The sequence below is a fragment of the Cavia porcellus genome, unplaced genomic scaffold (genome assembly GCF_034190915.1).
Source record: "Cavia porcellus strain 051 isolate PalLab524CR breed Dunkin Hartley unplaced genomic scaffold, mCavPor4.1 scaffold_17, whole genome shotgun sequence".
NCBI classification, from domain to species: domain Eukaryota; kingdom Metazoa; phylum Chordata; class Mammalia; order Rodentia; family Caviidae; genus Cavia; species Cavia porcellus.
In genome coordinates this window covers 3,035,565-3,056,683 of record NW_026947500.1, presented here as the reverse complement: position 1 = coordinate 3,056,683, position 21,119 = coordinate 3,035,565, and the positions used below count along the sequence as shown (strand labels likewise).

The 21,119-nt window shown below is 35.3% G+C and overlaps 1 protein-coding gene across 3 annotated transcripts in view; it reads right to left on the bottom strand.

Annotated features, from left to right (window-relative positions):
- The window catches only part of Prkci (protein kinase C iota), a 71,793-nt gene that overhangs the window by 22,274 nt on the left and 28,400 nt on the right, over positions 1-21,119 (bottom strand). For 2 of the 3 annotated variants that reach the window (XM_063227147.1, XM_063227148.1), the window contains exons 3-8: positions 15,712-15,801; positions 13,070-13,120; positions 11,617-11,702; positions 9,961-10,101; positions 7,682-7,736; positions 6,688-6,746 (exon numbers count right to left, since the gene is read on the bottom strand). In XM_063227147.1, coding sequence (XP_063083217.1) covers positions 6,688-6,746; positions 7,682-7,736; positions 9,961-10,101; positions 11,617-11,702; positions 13,070-13,120; positions 15,712-15,801 — 482 coding nt within the window. The remainder of the gene's footprint in view (positions 1-6,687; positions 6,747-7,681; positions 7,737-9,960; positions 10,102-11,616; positions 11,703-13,069; positions 13,121-15,711; positions 15,802-21,119) is intronic. The other variant, XM_063227149.1, reaches the window with a different exon arrangement.

The following is a 21,119-nucleotide window of genomic DNA, read 5'->3' as shown; positions in this document are numbered from 1 at the left end:
CTTCTAGATACAATAATGAAAGACTAAATAAAAACCGAAGCTCTTTAATTGTGGAATGTCACCTTCAAAGAGTCCAAAGAAAATAAATTGACCTAGAATTCTGTACCGTACAAAATTAATTCTCAAAATGAAAAGAAAACATTTTCACACATACAAAAACTGAGAAAATCATCACTAGTTCTCATTAAAGGAAATACTACATTGAATACTTCAAGAAAATAATGGAAGGAAAGAGATGTGAGAAAGAAAGAAGAGTAAAAAGGGTAAAGCGTGAGTAAATATAAATTAGGATCAACTGTTTAAAAGTGCTAACACACATGCAGATCATCTTAAAATACAACAATGTAACACTGAAAGCAGGAACATGTTTAATGTGTGCCAAGGATACCACATTTTCTAGAAAATGACATAAGTACTTTTAACAATTTACACTAAATTGTAATAAACTTAAGAATGCAAAGTGGTGCCTATAATCCCAGCACTTGGGAGGCTGAGGCATAAGGACCACTGCAAGTTCAAGACCAGCCTGGGCTACAAAGTAAGCTCAAGGTCAGCCTGAACTGCATAGCGAAACTCTGTCTCAAAAAAACAAAACAAAACCAAAGAACAAAAACAAAAATACAAAGTGGAATCTGTAGACAAACCAATAAAAGAATAGCAAAGAAGTTAAAAAAAAAAACAATTTTAAGAATTATAGTAGGCTACCACTACACATTCAACAGATTGACAACAATTAAAGAGACATGTGGAGGACACAGAGCTCTCATGGATTGTTGGTGAAAGTATAAATTGACACATACAGAAAACTTGCCATTATCTACTAAAATTGGGTTTACATAAAACCCACATTAATTTCTAGTTACTTTCTTTCTTACTTTCTTTATTGCTGATACAAAATATCAAAATATCTGACATCCACAATTCAAGGAAAGAGAGATTTATTTTGGCTCACAGTTTGCAGAGGTTTCAGTCTAGTTCTAAGGCAGGAGACATCGCAGAAGGGCATGGCTGAAAATAAACAGCTCATGAAATAACAGGCAGAAAGCACAGTGTGATCAAGGAAGGGATATCTATGTATCTCTCCAGGCCACACCTCAGTGACTTACCTCCTCCAATCAGGCTTCATCTCCTAATATCACATTCAGCTCCAAAAAGTCATCAGAGGACTAATCTGCTGGTATCACAACCTCAGGATTGAACCACCTTCCAAAGCCCCACCCATGAGCACAGGAGGCTGTGGTGGAGGGGTATGCATCTAAATACAATCACAACATTCCAATCCTTAAGGCTAGGCATGGCAACACATGCCTGTAATCTCAGCACTAGGGAGGCTAAGGAAGAAGGATAACAAGTTTAAGGCCAGCCTGGGCTACAAGTGAGTTCAAGGCCAGTCAGAACTAGGGAGATCCTGTCTCAAAACAAAAACAAAGAAAACAAATTCCACCCCTGACCCCCAGAAAGCCTCAAGCACTTCACTATACAAAATGCACTTATTGCATCTCTAAGAGTTGCCAAAATCCTAACGGTTTCAGCACTGCTGAAAACTTCAAGTCAAAGTCTCCTGAGATTTAAGGCAAACTCTTAGGTACAAGCCCTGTAAAAATCAAAAGAAAGTTAAACAATTCAACATATAATGGGCCAGGATAAACATTCCCATACATAGGTACAAACAGGGAGACAGAAAGGAATGGAATCAGGAGGCACGGTGGCCCTCACCTATAATCTCAGCATGCAGGAGGGAAGAGGATCACTAAAAGTATGAGGCCAGCATGGGCTACATAATGAATTCAAAGCCACCTGAACTACATAACAAGACTTGTCTTTAAAAAGTAAAAGAAAAAAAAAAGAAGAAAAATGAAAGAAAAAAGAGAAAGAAATCGGATCAAAGCAAGACCAAAATCTAGCAGAACAAAGATTAAACCTTGTAATTCCAGGGCCAGCACCTGGGGCGATCTGTGGCAGGAGAACAGCTCCACAGGGCTTCCGAAGCCGGCCCTCCAGCATTGCTGGTGGGGGTTGCAGCCCTCATGGCTTCTTTCTTAGGCTGGGTTGTTATCTGATTGTAGCTTTTTTCAGATGGTCCATGTTCCTGGCTTTGCCAACGTTTTGGGGTCTCCACTGCACGTTTCTGTTACTCTCTCTGAGCTTCACGCACTGCCTGGCCTCTCAGGCCTTCTTCTGCTAGCTGGGTAGAAGCCTTCCTGACCTCACAACTCTTTTATTGTGTATGTGCATAAAACAGGCACTAGGAAAGTCAAGGTCTGCTCTCAGCTGGAGTAGCAGCCAGGCTTCCTTCTCTCTTGGCTGTCCAGGTCTCTGCATATGCCTGGATGGCTGTGTACTATGACCCAATTCCCATGGAACAAATTCCCTAGGTGGCCTTGGTGGCCTGAGGCTCTCTTCTCAAAACAAAGTCACCTTTACAATTTAGGGCCTGCAAAGGGGAGAGCCTTCCTGTTTCTTCTTATTACCTCAAGGCATTTTTCCTATTGCCCCATTCCTAAGCAGTACTTAGTTTCTTTTTAATGCTTTTCTCTTTATCAATCAAACTCTCTGCTCCATCTTTGTAGGCCCTAACTTTCCTGGTGCTTCCTTTCTGGCCAAAATCAAAAATTGGTAAATCATTCTGCTGGGCTGTAATGGTCTTGATTTGCAGGCTAACAATCCCCAGTAGTATAGATCTTGCTGGCTGGGGAGAAACAGCAGGGAAGCCTCGCAGCCTCCCTGTATGTTGGCATGAGCCTTGCTGGCTGGGGGAAACAGCAAGGAAGCTGAGTGGTCGCCCTGTGTGTGGATGGAAGCCCTTTTGGCCGGGAAGAAAGTGAGGAAACTGCCTCCACCTCCTGCCCCCACTCCATCCATAGCAACCAGACAAGACACAAGCTGAGATGACAATAAATGAAGTAACTTAAGTAGAGAAGCAACCTGACATTAATGTTGTCTGACTGACTTTGCAGGCCTCGGGCCTATGGTCTAGGTAACTATTTAGAAGATAACAATATGCAATATAGCAATGATTGCGGGTTTCCTACTGTCCTATTACTCTATTGTTTTGTTTCATTTTACTGTTGTTTTACTCCCTTAAAAAAGTTTTTAAAAAAAGTCCCCAGCAGAACCCAAGACACAGTCTGAATGTCTGGCTACCTTGAAATTTCCTCTGCCAAATTAATTAGTTCATTACCCTTAATCTCAGTCTCCCACAAAGTCTCACAACATGAGGGAAATGCAAACAAATTTTCTGGCCGAGTATAAGATACATGGCTGAGAGTCCAACTGTTTGTGGAGTTCTTCCCAACTGAAACTTTTTGAGCCTGGTCCTTACCAGTGGCACACTACCAACATTCTGGTCTTCTAAGTCTAACTAAAATCTTGCAACAAGTTTCACTTACAGCATTCTAGGGGTGATTCTCCCACTGGCATCTCCAAATGTTTCCAAACTCAAACTCTTCCTGCAAGCCAGTTTCAAACACTTTAAAAAATGGTCAGTATCACAGCAACAACTCCACTTCTCTGGTATCAAAATCTGTATAGTTACTAGCTTAGTTGCTGGGACAAAATATCTGACATTCACAAATTACAGAGAGAGGGGTTTATTTTGGCTCACAGTCCGAGAGTTATCAGTCTATAACTGGCTAGCTCCAAGGCAAGGTGGTCATGGTAAAGGGGTAGAGCAGAGGAGAAATAGCTTACGGCATGGCAGGCATGAGCAGAGAAAATCAAGGGAAGAAACTGGGCACATACCCTTTCAGGTCACACTCACAGCAATCCACATCCTCCAACATGACTTCACCAAATAGCTATAAGTCATCAATGGACGAATCCACTAACAAGTATCACACATCCATGATTCAATTACCTTCCAAAAGCCCCATCCAATGAGGGGATGAGGTTTTGAGGGGAAATCTAGATATATACCAAAACACATACCTAACAGAAATGCTCATGTATGTGTACCAAACTACATTTATAAGACTGTTCATAGCAGCATATCAAAATATTCTCAATCTGGGAGGGAGCATGAAGAGTATAACAAACTGAATGAACAGTGAAAATTAATGAAATACTGCTGCTTGAAACATGACTGAGTTTCATAAACACAATCTATACAAAAGAAGCCAAATACAAAATAATATACATGAAATGAGGTTTGAACAACAACAACAACAACAACAAAAGCAAAACTGATTTGTGGGTTATGACAGTGGCTCCTTTTAGAAAAGAAAGGAGTGCTAGACACTGGGAGAAGGCACAGGATGAGTGTCTGGAAAATGGCACATTTCTGTATCCAAGTCACTATTACACAGTACTCACTGTGAGAATTCATTTAGCTAAATACTCACTGACCTTCACACACTTCTACATGTATTTCTACAATTTAAAAAAATACTAAAAATCTTAAAGGTAAATGCAGATAAGTCTCTGGTAAACAACCAAACCAAAATAATAAAATCAATGACAATTTCCAAAGGAATAAAAAAATTACAAAATGCATAGTGACAGAAAAATATGATTCATTCCTTTATTTATTTGGAATTTCCTCCGACTGACTCACTTAAGCACAATACAGAAGATTTGGTTAGTTGCAAGACAGATAATAAATGTTAACCTTGACAATGTAAAAATAAACATATGACTGAGAGACAGTAGATTAACTACAGCAACTCAACCTATGCACTAAACAGAAGAAACTAAAATATGACATTAATTAGGTGATCACTAGATTTGCTTATAAATAATTCAGGAGTATATAAAGTACAGACAACAGACTGACCATGTATTGATAATTATTTTAACTGAATAATGTTAAATTATGTTAATTTAACATTTATTTATGTTAACGTTATTAAGTGAATTATGTTAAATGTCACTTGTTAAATTAGTCTGACTACTTTTTGTATGTTTAAAATTTTCCATAATAAAGAATCAGATTTTACAAACAGTAATCAAGAGAAGAGCAAATATGAGGTGTGACAAAATACGGTGAATGCTTAAGTCCTTTTGGAAAATTTACTACACTAAAAGGCACTGCTATTAACCTCCCTCAAAACACTATTCCTTGTTTTAAATACACTTAGTGCATTATGCCTGCCTCTCTCTAACGCAGTTCTGCAAGTCCTCTTTCATGACTGTCTTTAGTTGCACATGTTACAGTTTGTGTCTGGGTGTCCCCCCAAAGCCTCTTATGGTCATAAGGCTTTTCCAGAGGTGGCTGAATCTAGTGTGTGATTAGTAAATCAGTCCACTGATAGGTTTGGCATAGCTCTGGCTAGGATTAACGGTGTGAGTGCTGTACCTGCCTTAGGGCGATAGCCTGTATACAAGACATGGGACGGAAAGTGTCTTCTTTCCCTCTCTTGTTGCCTTTGCTGTATTCTGCCACCATTCACTGTTGCTTCTTTGTCATGTGCCACCCTGACTTGGGGGTCAGTCAATTATGGACTGAAACCTTTACAAACTGTGAGCAAAATAAACCTTTCGTATTTTTAACTTTGGGTGTTGGGTATTTTGTCTCAGCAATGAGAAAAGTAACTAAGACCCATTGTCACGGCTGGCTCAGTGTCCTGGTCATTTTGACTTTGAGGAAGAGCCAACCCTTGCACAATGCCAGGTGAATAAGAACATACTGTAACTTTTTTTTTTTTTTTTTGGCTTTGGCTTTTTGAGACAGAGTCTCACTTCGCAGTTCAGGCTGGCCTTGAACTCACTTTGTAGGCCAAGCTCGTCTCAAACTTGCAATGATCCTCCTGCCTCAAGCTCCAAGGGCTGGGATTACAGTATACCACCATTCACTGTGTTTATCATACCTTATACAGACATTCACAAAAGAGGACTTTTGAAACTGTTTCAGGAAGTAGCAAGAATGAGTGTGTTCAAAATGAGTGGGAATATTTTGAGAAAGATTAATGGCAATGTTTCTTTTACTATAATAAACTTAAAAAGACATGAAGGTATTACTGATACAACCAGAAATGGCTAAAAAAGGTTATCTCTAAGAAAGCAAACTAAAAGCAGAATTTTCTCTATTTTTCTCTTTCCTTTGTAACTTCTGAGACACTATCTCACAAAATTGCCTAGGCAGACCTCTACCTCTTGATCCTGACTCAACCTCCCAAGAAGCTAAGATTACAGGTATGCATCATCATGCCCAAGTAAATATTTTTTAATTATAAATTTATTTTGCTTTAAAGACAGATAAAATGCTTAGTAGGAAAAGAATGACAGCTGAAGACATTTTATCATTTATACTTTAAATAAGCAATTAGCTCACAATACAGAAGGGTCTATAATATCTTTTAAGTAACATTACCAAGTATTCAAAATGTTATTAATATACTATAATTTTTATAGTATTCCATCTTAAATAAACTTTCCTACAGAATCATTTCCTAATTTAAATCAGATTAGTAATTTATTTATTAAATAAAATCAGAATAAAACTTTTATCACTAAAAATCATTCCTATAATACCACTATAATCTAAAAATCTAAGCAAGGCATATTTCCCAACTCTTGTATCTTGCTAAAAAGCTGATGACAGAGTATGAGTACGTAACTCAGCAAAGGGCTAGCATGTGCAAGAGGCCTGGGCTCATCCCCAGCATTCTGAAAAAAACCAATCAAATGAAAAACAAAACAATCGCAACAAAAAAACCCACCTAACCACACATTATAAAGTAAAACACATACCTCCTTTTCTTCACCAACTTGGTCCAAACTCTCATGACTTGAAGGATTATAAGGAATTACTAAAAGTCCAATGCCAAACAATCAAAGAAGAAAGATATAGCATTCATTAATGAATATGACATAAAACTTTTGAATTTTTAGCTTTTACTTCTGAATAAGTTTTCAATGTTTAAAAATAAAATATATCTTTTCCATAAAGTCAATTTTATATACTCAAGACACAGACATAGAGGGCCCTTGATTTTCATGTCTTACTCTTCTATACGCATATGTTTCTGAATACCAAGGAGGTCAAGTAAAGAACTGATAAGCAGAAGGAGGTCTCCCATTCCTCAAAGTGAATTAGGGCAAAAAGGGGCTACATTTCACAGCCTCGGGCTTTTGAAACTTCTCCTGTGACCAGGAGTCTAAAACGCCTGTTTTTACTTCATTGACTGAGCTCAAGATACAGCGAGCTATTCTGTCCCTTTTCAATGCTCTCCACATTTCCCTGATACATGCTTAAGATTTCATTCTGATTTAACATTTTAATACATATCACAATTTTTAAAAATTTCTTATGCTGTATCTGTTTTTTACATAATTTCTACTTGATAATAAAGCTCTGAATAAAAACAAGTCATTTGAATATAATCAACGTGGCCCCAAAAAAATCAGTTTTGTATTTTTTCACTGCAAAAATGAAACTAGCCCTGCCTGGCAAGCGCAAGGTCATGAGTTCGATCCCCGGCACCAAAAATAAAAATAAAAAAAGAAACTAGCCTTGCTGCATTTCAAGGGTCTCAAACTTATTTGAAAAGTTTTTTTATAATTTACATAGCCATCTTTTAAAAATTCCAAATGTGTTGATTAAATATTATGACTAATTTTACTACCATGAAATATGTTGACCTATTTTTAATACGGAGAATGTTAATGTTTTTAAATTTAGGTAAAAGAAATCCTTAAACGCAATTGTGTAAAGTACAATGGTTTATGCCAGTTTCATTCTCACCTGTCTGTGCATGGTCTGAATGCATGGATGACTGATCCATTTGCATCATGGGTTCCTATAAACATTTCCAAAGACACAACAACTTAACAGATTCTACTTAAATTACAATACCACTATAAACCCCAAAACACTATATCAATGACATGAAACATTTCTAAAGACTCCAGAATATGAGTCCTTTGCTGAAGCAGAGAGATGTAGAATATTTATAAATCCCTTGAAGCTGTGTATAATTTTTGAGGTTTCCCATTTTTCTGAATATTTTCAAAGATGTTGGTGGCCCCAAAAAGGGAAAGAAATTCTTCTGAGAAATTGATGCAACCAACTATCCACAAATAATCTCAGCAACAATGCTAATTCAAAACAAAATTGTTGGAGCTAGGGATAGGCTCAGTGCTAGAGTACTTGCCTACCACACACAAGACCTGCATTTGATCCCCAGCATTGCAAACAAAATGAAATGAAACCAAACCAATCCAAACCCTATTACTGTCAGTAATTCATTAAGTTTAAATTCAAGTTTAATGAATATTAGCAAGATGAAATAAACTTAAGAGCATTAGATATAGTTACCATTAAGTCTCATTTAATGATAGGCTCATAAATAAGCTTGTGGATTTTGAAATGCATTCAACCACCACTCTAACATATCAGTATAATCATTAACTATTCCTCTTTCTTTGTACATGTATGAATGCACAACTCACTGTATCACATAAGAATACTCAAGTGTGTCAACAGTAAGCTGAATAAATTGGTAATTTTTAGCTTTCTGGTTTTCCTTAAGACTGAAATCTTTTTTCTTTCACCAAACTATGAACTAATTAAATAATCTTAACAACAAAGAGCCAACTTTGGTAATAATTATTATCTACTTTCATAAATGTCCAAAAATAGTCTTAGAAAGATGCATGTGATATTCTTAAAAATGTATACCCTTTAAGCTAGTAACTCCATCTCTGGATCCTTAAGGAAATAAGATTTAGTTACCATGAAATTTGTTATGATTTTCTTTGCAGAAAAATTTAGAGAACTCTTCAAATGTGAATCACAAGGAATAGGAAATTATGGTAAAGATATATAACAAATTATGTTAAAATTGATGATGAGAGATATAGATAAATATAACATGGGTTAGAAAACAGGATGCACTGGATCTCACTTTTGTTAAAAAGTACTTAAAACAAAAACACAAATATATGTTTTCTGGTGGGATAAACACTCTTCTACAAAGAAGGGCACGGAGAAGGGCCGAGAAAAGAAGAGTAAATAAATTTTAAAATATCTAAAAAATTTAATTTAGAGAGACAGACAGAGAAAAGAGAATTGGTAAACTTAAAATCAATGAACTATAATTTGAATACTAATTCGTCATGAAAATTAAACCAAAATTATGTTTATCACACGAGTGAAATTTTGAACACTTTCTAGATGGATATTTGACGCAATAAATTTGTTTTTAAAGTTGTATTTTAGAGGTATACCTCTTTTAGAGTTATAGGCTGAAACATACTTTAAATCAGTATTGAGTGAAGAGAGACTAGGTTGGGGAATAGACTGATAATGAATTTTAAATTTTTCAAGAGGGTAATTAGAACATTCACCCCACTCATTTTAGTGTTCCATCTATTAGCACCCATATTTACATTTTTTCCATATATAAAAACTAGACATGTCCATATATATAAACTTGCATAGGAAGAGTTCTGTAAGAATGCATAGCAAGGGGCTGGGGATACAGCTCAGCAGCACAGCGCCTGCCTGGGAAGCACAAGGTCCTAAATTCAATTACTGGTACAAAAAGAAAGATGGAAAGAAAGTCAGAAAGATGGAAAGACAGAAAGACAGCAAGACACAAAGAAAGAAAGACAGACAGACAAACAGAAAATTGGATGGACAATTCTGACTCTTCTTACCCACTCCTAAGTGCTAGAATAATTGGAGTGATAAACTAATCATTATCATTGATTTTAGCTTAAAGAAGAAAAAAATGATGTTTATATCTTCATAATTTTTTAATATCTACATAATTTAGATAACCACATTTTATAGCAGGTCAAATGAGGAAGTTAATGATCTTCTACAAACAAATACCATAGTTATTTTAAAAGTTCTAAAGTTAACAATGTTAAGTGGCATATAAGATATTCCTATCTACACTCTAACTGTATTTTGAGATGTAGGTTCTTATCATCTGCCTATTTTAACCCAGTTTTGTATGCTAGATTTAACAGAAAAGCATGCTGTATTAAAAACAAACAAACCCACAACTGTCTTACCGGTGGCAAAGAGTGCCGACCACATTCAATTGTAACCAGTTTGTGACATTTCTTATGAACCAAGAGTTTACAGTTGATACACTTATATCCCTGGCGTCCAAGTCCCCATATTCGGTCTGTGCAGATGGCACAATGAGCACGCTAGAAAAAGTAATTCAACAGTATTTTATTAACGACAACAAAACCATCATTTCCCAAAAGTTTGTTCTTAAAATACTGAAAATAGCTGGCATTCTTCTATAACTTGGTTCCCTTTAATCTACTGTCAACTGTCAGCCAATGTGGGGGAGAGGGGGAACCCAAAATTCTTCATTTGTGAATTTTCAAAAGCTGTGAAGGTCAGTGAAAAAGCAAAAGACAAAAAGAAAAAAAAAACAAAAAATCTTGTTTTAAAGACACAGCAACATTTATAATTATGTTGCTTTCTGTTACTAAATTCAAGAAATTCCTACCTTCATATAATGAAATTCACAAGAATGAAACCAGAAAAGGAGAATTAAATTTGAAAAACATACAGTCTTCCGCACTGTTTAAAGGTTAAACCAAAACTATTTTAAAAGAGCAATACTTAAGTGTCTTTCATTTTTCAGTCTTCTTTAAATTTTAGTGCTAAGAGTTTGAGATCTTTTTATTAAACTTAATTTTATTTATTTCTATTTTGGTTAATGAATTTAGGACATGACGCTAGGGTTTTTGAATTAGGGTCTCCCTATGTGGTTCAAGCTGCCCTTGAACTCATGGCACTCCTCTGGTCACAGCCTAACATTAGTTTTAGAAGGGAAGTGAAACCATACATTTGTGTTCAACAAAAGAAGTTTTAAAAGCACGGACTCCTAGAGACAGGCTGGCTGCTCTCCAACTGGAGCTCTGCTACTTATTGGTTGTGTATCTTGCACCAGTTACTTAACTAACCTGGCTTCATTTTCTTGTCTATAAAATGCAAATAAACTGGGATGTTGTGAAGATTACATGAGTTAATATACATATGCATTTGGAAAACTGCTTGATACATAAAATGCTAGTATATAGTTTATGGTATATAGTATATAGTATATAGTTTGCTATTACTATTTCCTAAAAAGGGAAAAAGTAAATAACATCAAATTAGTTTGTAATGTAAACCTTGCTGAATTTCCAGGCTGCCTTAAATTGTATTTAAAACTTGATTTTAAAGTTTGGTTTTCTGTTTTGTTTTTTGAGAGAGGGTCTACTATCTACTTCAGCTGGCCTTGAACTCATTGCAGTCTAGGGTGGCCTCAAATTCATGATTCTCTTGACAGTCTCCTGAGTATTGACATTAAAGGTGTATGCCACTACATGTCCAAATGAAAACTGAATTAGCTAGGTATATAATTAACCATCCAATCTGGTGTACATTTAAGAATAAAAGAGGACAGACAGTTAACTAAACGGTAGAGCACTTGCCTAGTATGTGCAAGGCCCTAAACTGTATCTCAGTCTCTAAAAAAATAAAACAAACAAAAAAATAACCATGCTGTTCTAGGAAAACCAGGAATATAAAGCTTTGTTACTTACTTCTTTAAAGGGGTATAACAAAACTTAATAACAAAGCTCTCTTTCTCTTCTGACACTAAAGCAAAATATGAACAAACAAAAAACATCTCATATTAGCATCATTCAACAAACTAAGTTTACCCTGTTGAAACGCTTGGCTTGAAAAGTATGGCCATTTGCACAATAAAGCTTTCTCCAGCGGCGTGCACCTCTGCGGTAGATAGATTCTGAAAAGATTAAAAATTAACAAAAAAAATAGAGCAAGTGTGAGTAAAATTCATTTTAAAAAGTTAAGTCTGATTCTTTTCATAGTAAACACTGCAGGAAAAAAACATTGGTAAAAAAACACAAAAAAAATACAGTACAGGTTTTTCAAGGGCATAGATAAATCAAAGGCTAGAACCTAGATCTCTGTATAACTAGCACTGCTTTTCTTTTTCTTTTTCCCAAACTTTTTTTAATTTGAAAAAATTTAAGCCTACAAAAACTTAAAAGAGAATAACTATCTGCACTAGCTTTACCAAATATTAACATTTTGTCATATTTGCTTTCCTCTCTACAAAAATACAAATTTTCTTTCCCCCAGTATCATTTGGAAGTAAAATACAGATACCATTCACTCTTAGAGATTAAGGACATTCTAATACTTACTTTCAAGTGTTACAATCAGAAAACAAAAACAAGAAAACAAGCATACATATCATACTTGTTTATGCATATATGTATGCATACATATATGTGCACATAGGTGCAAAGATAAAGCAAGCAGAGAAAATATTAGCAATTGGTAAGTCTGAGGAAAGGACATATGTATATTCTTGCTTTCAATGTTGTTTCATCTCTTTCAGAGCTGAAAATTTCCAAAATCAAAGCCATGATTAAAATTAACTTAACCTTCCTTTCATATGTACAACAGATATTTATGTAAACTGGACTATCTGAATTTCATCTGGCAAAAGTACAGTTTAAGCAGTTATTAGTATATATAAAATCAGCATGGAGATGGGAGTTGGGGTACATGCTTATATCCAAACATTCAGGAGGCTGAGGCAGGAGGATTGCTACAAGTTTGAGGCTAGGATGGGCTACACAGTAAGACCTTGTCCCAAAAAAAGAGAAAAGAAATTAGGTGGGCATAGTGGTGCACACCTGTAATCCTAGCACTCAGGAGGCTGAGGCAGGAGCATCGTAAGTGTGAGGCCAGCTTGGCTACACAATGAGTTCAAGCCCAGCCTGAAACTGCATGATGAGACCCTGTCTCAAAACAAAAATAAACAAAAAAAAAAAAAGAAAATAAGACTGAAAAAATGAAAAAGCAAACAAAAATTTTATAACTGATCATTTCCCCCACTTCTATCATTATATAATTCTTTTCTTAGATAGTACTGGGGATTGAGTCCAGGGAACACATGGAGTATTGAGCTACACCATCTGCCCACATTTATTTTGAGACAGAGTCTACTAAATCACCCTAGCTGATCTCATCCTTGCTATCTTCTTGAGTAAGCTGCCCCAGAAGCTTGGAGCTGCTGGGATTGTAAGAAGGTATCACATGCCTGATGCACAACTCTGTATAAAGTACACAAATACTCACTATCTTCCCCTGGACAAGGCATTCCAGGACGTTCTGGTACACAAGGGAATACTAAAAATGAAAAACAGCCTTTTTAGAACACATACATTATTAAGAATTAAAATGACCCCTCAAAAACTGAACCTCTGTTTACTTGAAACAAAAAGTAATTGAACCTCTCTTTACTTGAAACAAAATACTTAGTGTATGGTTATCATTATTTGTTAACGGGATCCATTTTACCAAGGATACAAAAAAGATTTCATGACAACAAGTACGTCTATAAACAATGTACTAAAAAACCAGTTTACTAATTCCAGTCCTTTGTTACTCATCACTAATTATCTGTCTGCTTTTAAAGAAATTAACTACTTACTTAAATATTTATTGTATTACAGTTCTCAGATGAAGAAATACAAATAGCAAATAAATAAATGAAAAAATGTTCATCGTCATTGGTCATTAGAGAAATGAAAATTAAAATAACACTGAGATTCCATCTCACTCCTGAAAGAATGGCCAGGATCAAGAAAACTACCAAAAACAAATGCTGGAGAGGCTGTGGGGAAAAAAGAACTCTCCTGTACTGTTGGTGGGAGTGTAGGCTGGTGCAACCACTGTGGAGGTCAATCTGGAGACTCCTCAAAAAGCTGGGATTGGAAGTCCCACTCAACCCAGCTATTCTACTTCTAGGCATATTCCCAGAAGAACTAAAAACATCCCACAGTGATATATGTGCACCCATGTTTACAGCACCACAATTTGTAATAGCCAGATCTTAGAAACAACCTAAGTGTCCATCAACCAGGGAATGGATAAAAAAGTTGTGGTATTTTTATACAATGGAGTACTACTCAGCTATAAAGAATGATCACATTGATATATTTATAAATAAATGGATGCAACTTAAGACCATACTCATAAGCAAAATAAATCAAACTCACAGGTATAAAAACCATATAGTCTAAGTGAAAGAAATGGTAAGAGTACATAAGAGTTTTATGATAATCATGATTCCCCATTACATTGCTTTGAAGCCTTATAATGTTTGCATTCATTAGTTGGAATGGTTTTTATTATCTGTGATAGTGTAAATAGCTATTTTGAAGAAAACAAGATATTAGAATAGCCAGTGCTGATTTAATATCATCTTACTCTGAAGTCCTACTATGTTTTTGTTCTTCTGTTTCCTTTGGCTCTATCATGTTATATCTTATTGGATATTATTATGTGTGATAGTATAAACAAATTATCTATGGAAAATGAGATAATACAGTAGCCATTGTTCGTTCTCTGTTACTTGGTTCTGAAAGCCCTGTAATGCTTTTATTCTCTTGAATGGTTTTATACTGTTTTGTTATGTTTGATACTATAATATATGAAGTTATGCTCAACTATTTCAAAGAAAGAGACACTATGGTAGTTACTGTTAATTATGGGTTGTCTTGTGGTAAAATGCTGGTTTGCTTGCATTGTTCTGATCTGATCTGCTTTTTTATGCCTCTTTGGTCTTAATCTCTTTAAAATAAAAAATTTATTGTATTGACAATTTTGTTACAATGAAAAATTAGAATTAAATTACTGTTTAAAAATGTTTTATATATAATTACAAATACATATAAATATTAATACATATAAATATATAAAACTATATGTAACTATGAAACATAGAACATTACAGCTTTTAAAAGATGTATGTTAAATTCAAGAATAAACACATAAGAAACTATACCAAAAATCCAAATGTGTAAGTTTACATAAGGACCTACAAATTTATAAACATATTAAATCATCCATTTTTATAATGAGGTAGAATAAAAAACAATGGCACATGTATGAATAGACAACCATTTATAGTCTGTAATGTTATAAAGGACATTAAAGGGACAGAGTACAAGAAGCAGTTTTTAATATGTATTTTTAAAAGCTGAAATATAATTTCTGAAAAGATGTAGTATAAAAGGCAATAAAACATAAGACTGTTTAATACCACTAATGAATCATTTCTTTAAGTTTTTTTTTTTTTTTTCCTTTTTTTAGAGACAGTTTTTTTACTTTTTTGGAGCAGTTCAGGCTGGCCTCAAACTCACAGCAGTCCTCCTCCCTCGGTCTCCCGAGTGCTGAGATTACAGGTATGTGCCATTAATGCCAAGCCTCTTTAAGTCTTTGTTATAATTTTCTACTAGCAAAAGATCATGAAAAAAAAATAGATGACTTCTAAAGCTCTATTAGGATTTCAACAAACTATCTTTTTTTTTTACCGGTACCAGGGATCAAACTCATGACTTCACGCTTGCAAGGCAGGCACTTATGCTGCTGAGCTAAATCTCTAGCCCCCTCAACACACTATCTTAAAGTTGTTTTAAACTTACCCTAAATCCTAAGACTGTAAGATCGACTGATTTTACCTTCTGTAGTATTTAAGATATTAAATAAGCACAATAATGGAAAGATAAAAAGGACAACAGAATTATGTCTTAAAATGGTCCACAATAGATTATTCATAGGGGCTGGGGATTTAGCTCAGCGGCATAAGCGCCTGCCTTGCAAGCAGGCAGTCATGAGTTCGATCCCTGGTACCGATAAAAAGGAAAAAGACAAAAAAAAAAAAAAAAATAGATTATTCATAAGCCCAGAACAGTATGAAATGAGTACGTCTTTACCATGAATTAAGAGCTCAGAATCCTTGTTTAGTTCATAAAGCCTAAAGGCTTCTTCTAACTCCAACTGAGATGACACAGTACACGGGTCTCCTAAAAAATACAAAAAAGTGAAGTTCAACTATTTAAATCTCTAACTGTGATGATTAGTAAGCAAATTCCATAATACAAAACTTGGGGAAATATTTGGCAAGGACTGGTTATTTATTTATATAATTCTATTCTCTGAAGTAGGTGACATAAACTTTGATTCTACTTGTACAAAATATTACAAAAAGTTCATGTAATATGACATTTAGCATATACAAACCATTTTATCAGTAATATGTATATTCAAAATGTAGCAAAAAAAATTTATTCAGCCATATTTTAAACTACCACTGATAGAAAGAAGCTTCAAAAGGAAAGAGAAACTGAGGTGGGGGAACAGAGAAAAGGAAGCGGAAAAAATTATGTATATTATATACTTATGTGGTAGTTAAAATAATTATACTACTAATTTCTCTTAGTTCAATGAAAAGAAAGGTTTGTGCTAATATGGTCTGGACAATTAAATGCCAATATCTTCTACTGAATAACCAAAGATAACACTATTAAAACTGTATTGATCACTGTTACCCTCTCATCATCTTGATTTGAAATTTTGTTTGTATTCTCTTAAATAAAATTTAGGAGCTAGGGATTTAGCTCTATGACATAAGCACCTGCCTGGCAAGTGTGAGGTTGTGAGTTCGATTCCTGGTACCAAAATAAATAGATTAAAAAATTTAATTTAAAAAATAAATAAACTACCACTGCTCTGTGAGTAATGGTATGGCTAAGAACAGTCATCCTGTTACATGTTTTTTTAGAAGAGGATGCAAAAGTGGTTCCACTGCCACACCATGGTTGCTCAGAAATGGATGTAATCATTTTGGCCAATTTTTTCCTTCTGGTGAGATGAGAGCCTGCTCAAAAGTATCTCAGAAAAAAAAAATTACAGTACTCTTAAAAATAGTCCTGTTGAGCTGCTTTTAAATGTAAATAAACAGTTGTAGCAACCACACACAGAAAGTAAGAAACATTTCCTTAGCCAACCTGCCGAGGAACAGGTGTCTCATGGACAGTGACCCTCGCTGACGAACCCGTTACTGGAGCGTAGTTGATGCCTGAGCATTTTTTTTTTTTTTTTTTTGCTCATTCCTGTGATTATGTGATCATTATGACACACTAGATACCACCAGCCCTGTCCAAAGCTCAGTCACTGTCCGCAGAACTCAGCCTACTACTGAGAGAAAACTTTAGGTGTGTGCTTTCCCATTGTCTGAAAGACTAGAGTGCTTCTATTCTCTTCAACTTGGCTCCCAAATCCCTACTGCCCTTTATTTTCTCTGGGCATATTTCATTAGTCCTCCTCAGTCCCATTTCCCATTTTCCCTCCTTCCGTCATCTCTGCTCAGGCAAGGGCAAGTTTGAGTTTCCCTCTCAAGAATCTTTCTCCCATCCAGGCTGCCACTCCACTCATTCTGCAGCCACACTTCTGAAGAGTAAACTGTACACTGAAATTGGCAGGATTAGAGAAGAGGAGAAAAGGGGGCAGCATTCTGATTTTTCACTTCATGTTTTTCATTAGTATTTATTTAATCATATTTAAAATTTTTATAATGAAACAAAAGAGTGATCATTTTTATCTGTTATCTTCCATACATTTCTCAAAATTCTGCTATCAGGTCTTAGTTCAAATATTCCAATAAAACCAGGGCTGCAAAGTTCATCGTGACAGCTGAGATCAAGGATAGCCTCGCAGCCAGTGCCTATTTCAGTTGACCTCTCTATACTGTCTAAGTTGTCCACTGACTATTTATAGAAACTCTAAGTCTAGATTTCTAAAATATCACTCAGCTTTTGTAACTTTCCACAACAGCCCACCCTCTGATTCCTGGGAAGCAGCACATACTTTTCACTGTTACTTTCTTGAATAAACTTGGTCACTATTTAAAAAAAAAAAAAAAATACAACATATCATTCTCCTGGTTAATCAACACTTTTTAGCTTCTTATTTTGGAAATATTTAAACATGTTATAAAATCTTGGTTTCTCTGTATATTAACCCATTTATTTCTTGTCATTATACAATTTTGAACAAATCTAACTCTAGATAAAAATTCCTTACTATGGGCTGGAGGTTTAGCTCAGTGGCCTAAATGCCTGCCTGGCAAGCACAAGGTCATGATTTCAATTCCCAGTCCAAACACACACACACACACAAATACCACCACCACCACCAAAGCCTTAATATAATCACAATACTATTAATCTATAAAAAAATAAACTATCAATTCTCTATAAAATACCCAGACATAGTCATATTCAAAAGAATGAAGCTGAACCTTTGTGTTACACCATAAACAAAAATTAACTCAAATGGATTAGAGACCTAAATGTAAGAACTAGAACTACAAGACTTAGCAGAATGCACAAGGGAAATGCTGACACTGGATTAGACAATGGTTGCTTGGATATAACACACCAAAGGCACAGTCAAGAAAATAAAAAGTAGATGAACTGGATTAACATCAAAATTAAAGTTGTTTGTATATCAAAGCACACTATCAATAGTGTGAAAAGCCAATCCATTGGACTGGATGGACATATTTGCAAAACATCTAATAAAGTACTAATATTCAGAATGTTTTTTAGAATTCTCACACCTCAATCAACAACAAAAAGAGCCTGATTTTTTTTCTTTTTTGACTTTTATTAGTTCACATTTATAATACATTATAATTGCATTCACTGTAGGGTACACGTACATAACACATTTCGATTCCCTTCTCCCCACCTGACTCTATTCCTCTTTTATTTTTTCTAGTATCAGATTCATTTATCTTATAAGACTTTATAAAGTTAATATATGAAGATTAAAACAAGACTAAGAACCCGATTTTCTTTTCTTTTGCTCATTCCTGTGGTTATGTGATCATTATGACACACTAGATACCACCAAACCTGTCCAAACCTCAGTCACTGTCCGCAGAACTCAGCCTACGACTGAGAGAAAACTTTAGGTGTGTCCTTTCCCATTGTCTGAAAGACTAGAGTGGGATCGAACTTGTGACCTCACACTTGCCAGGCTATGCCACTACGCTAAACCCCCTAAGAGCCTGATTTTCAAAATTAATGAAAGACATTTCTCCAAAGAAGACACAAATGACCAACAAACACATCATCATTAGAAAAATGCAAATCAAAATTACAAGTTAAAGCTGGGCACTGGCAGTGCGTGCCTATAATCTCAGTACTTGAATGGCTGAGGCAGGAAGACTGCTGTGAATGCGAAGCCAACCTGGGCTTGAGTTTGAGGCCAGCTTAGATTACATAGTGAAACCCTGTCTCAAAAAAAAGCAAAAACCACAATCTAACCAACATATGTTAGCACATCACACTCATTTAAATGGCTACTAAAAAATAAAATAGAAAAACAAAAAATGATAGCAAAAATAGGAGGAATCTAGAACCCTTGTGCCCTGGTTGTGGGACTATACAATAGTACAATGACTGTACAAAATTCTATGGTGGTCCACAAAAATAAACAGGATTTCTGAGCATATACCTAAAGAACTGAAAGCAAGAACTTGAAGAAGTATAGGTATAATAGTCCAGTCTACGCATGGGAGACAGGTTCCAAGACCCTCACGGGTGACTAAAACTACACAGAGTATCAACCCTATTAGTTGCTTTTTCCTACACATACAAACCACTAATTTAATACTTTCCTCATCTTAATTAAATCAATATGTAGTGTAACTTTTGCAGTTTGAGATGAACAGAAAAATAAAAATGAATCTTTTTCTTTCTGCATAATTTCATAGATATAAGATTTATTCCTATTATAAATCTTAACAGCTTTAGAATATGATTTTTTTTCTTTCTATATTACATCAAGATGGAGTTTATGGTTTTACTTTGGAGCCTTTAAAAATTATTTATTTGTGCTACTGGGTATAGAACTCAGGACCTGAGCTGCATCCACAGCTCCCTACCCCTTTTAGAAATCTTTTTGAGGCAGGATCACACTAAGTCGGTAAACTGCCCAGGTTAGGTTCAGACTTGGGATCCTCTGGCCTTAGATTTCCAGGGTGCTGATGTTACAGGTGTGGGCCACAATGCCAGACTGAAATTGATAGTAAAGTAACATAAGTAAAATATGAGTTATCTGAACACAAGCACTGAGATACCATAATAATTGACTTGATAACTGAGACAGCAGCTAAGTGACTGTGAGTAGTGAACGCAGACTATGCTAGACAAAAGGGATCACAATACTTAAAACAGGATATAATATAAAACTTAGGAACTGTTTACTTCATAACTTTTCCATTTAGTGTTTTCATACTGTCATGAAAGCCACTGAAAGCAAAACTGAAGACAAGGAAGGACTACTGTCCACGTACATTCCCAGCAGCATTATTCCTAACTGCCAAGAGGTGGAAGCAGCCCAAGTGCCCACGGATGAGTAAACGGATAAACAAAATGTGGTATGTAGATACACAGTCTTTAAAAAGCAGGAAATTCTGACAGATGCTACAACACTGACAAGTCCTCAGAACATATGCTATGTGAAATAAGCCAGTCACAAAAGGACAAATATTGTATGTGCTACCTATAGTGCAACTTCCAGAAGCAGTCAGTAGGTTTACTTACTAGCACTTATCCGCAGATGGACTTGCATAGGTGGAAAATGATACTTGTATAAGGAAATTCATGATAATACTATTTAGATTTGTAAACATTTGGAAATAAACTATTATTCAATTATTTATGTAGGCTTTAAAGAAAATGCAGGAGCTCCACATGTACTGATATGGAATGCCTCTCCATGTTACACTACTCAGTTAAAAAAAAAAGTACAGCTAGGCATTATGGCACATGCCTGGAATTCCAGCACTCTAAGAGGCTGAGAGAGGAGAGTTGCAAGTTCAAGTCCAGCCTAGGCAACTTTGTAAGATACTGTTTTAAATAAAAAACTTAAAAAGAGTTAGGGATATAGCTCAGTGCAAAGACCCTACCTAACTCAATTCTTAGTACTATAGGTAAGTAAGTAAATAAATAAATAAAGTATCCAGAGTAAGACTTACTCAGTGTAGTGACTTTGGAGGTAACAAATCTTGTATATTAACTAGCAGACTTATTCTGTTTTCAATGCATCTATTGTTTTTTTTTTGTTTTTTTTTTTTACTCTATTAAAGGAAATAACAAAGTAGAGCATTCGACTTACTTTGAGGCAGGGTCTTGCTAGGTTGCCTTGGCAGGACTTGAACATATAGTCCGCTTGCCTCACCCTGCCAATGTACTGCAATTGCAGACATGCACCTCCATGCCCAGTCTTTTATTACATTTTTAAAGGAAGTAACAGAATAATATCTTAAATC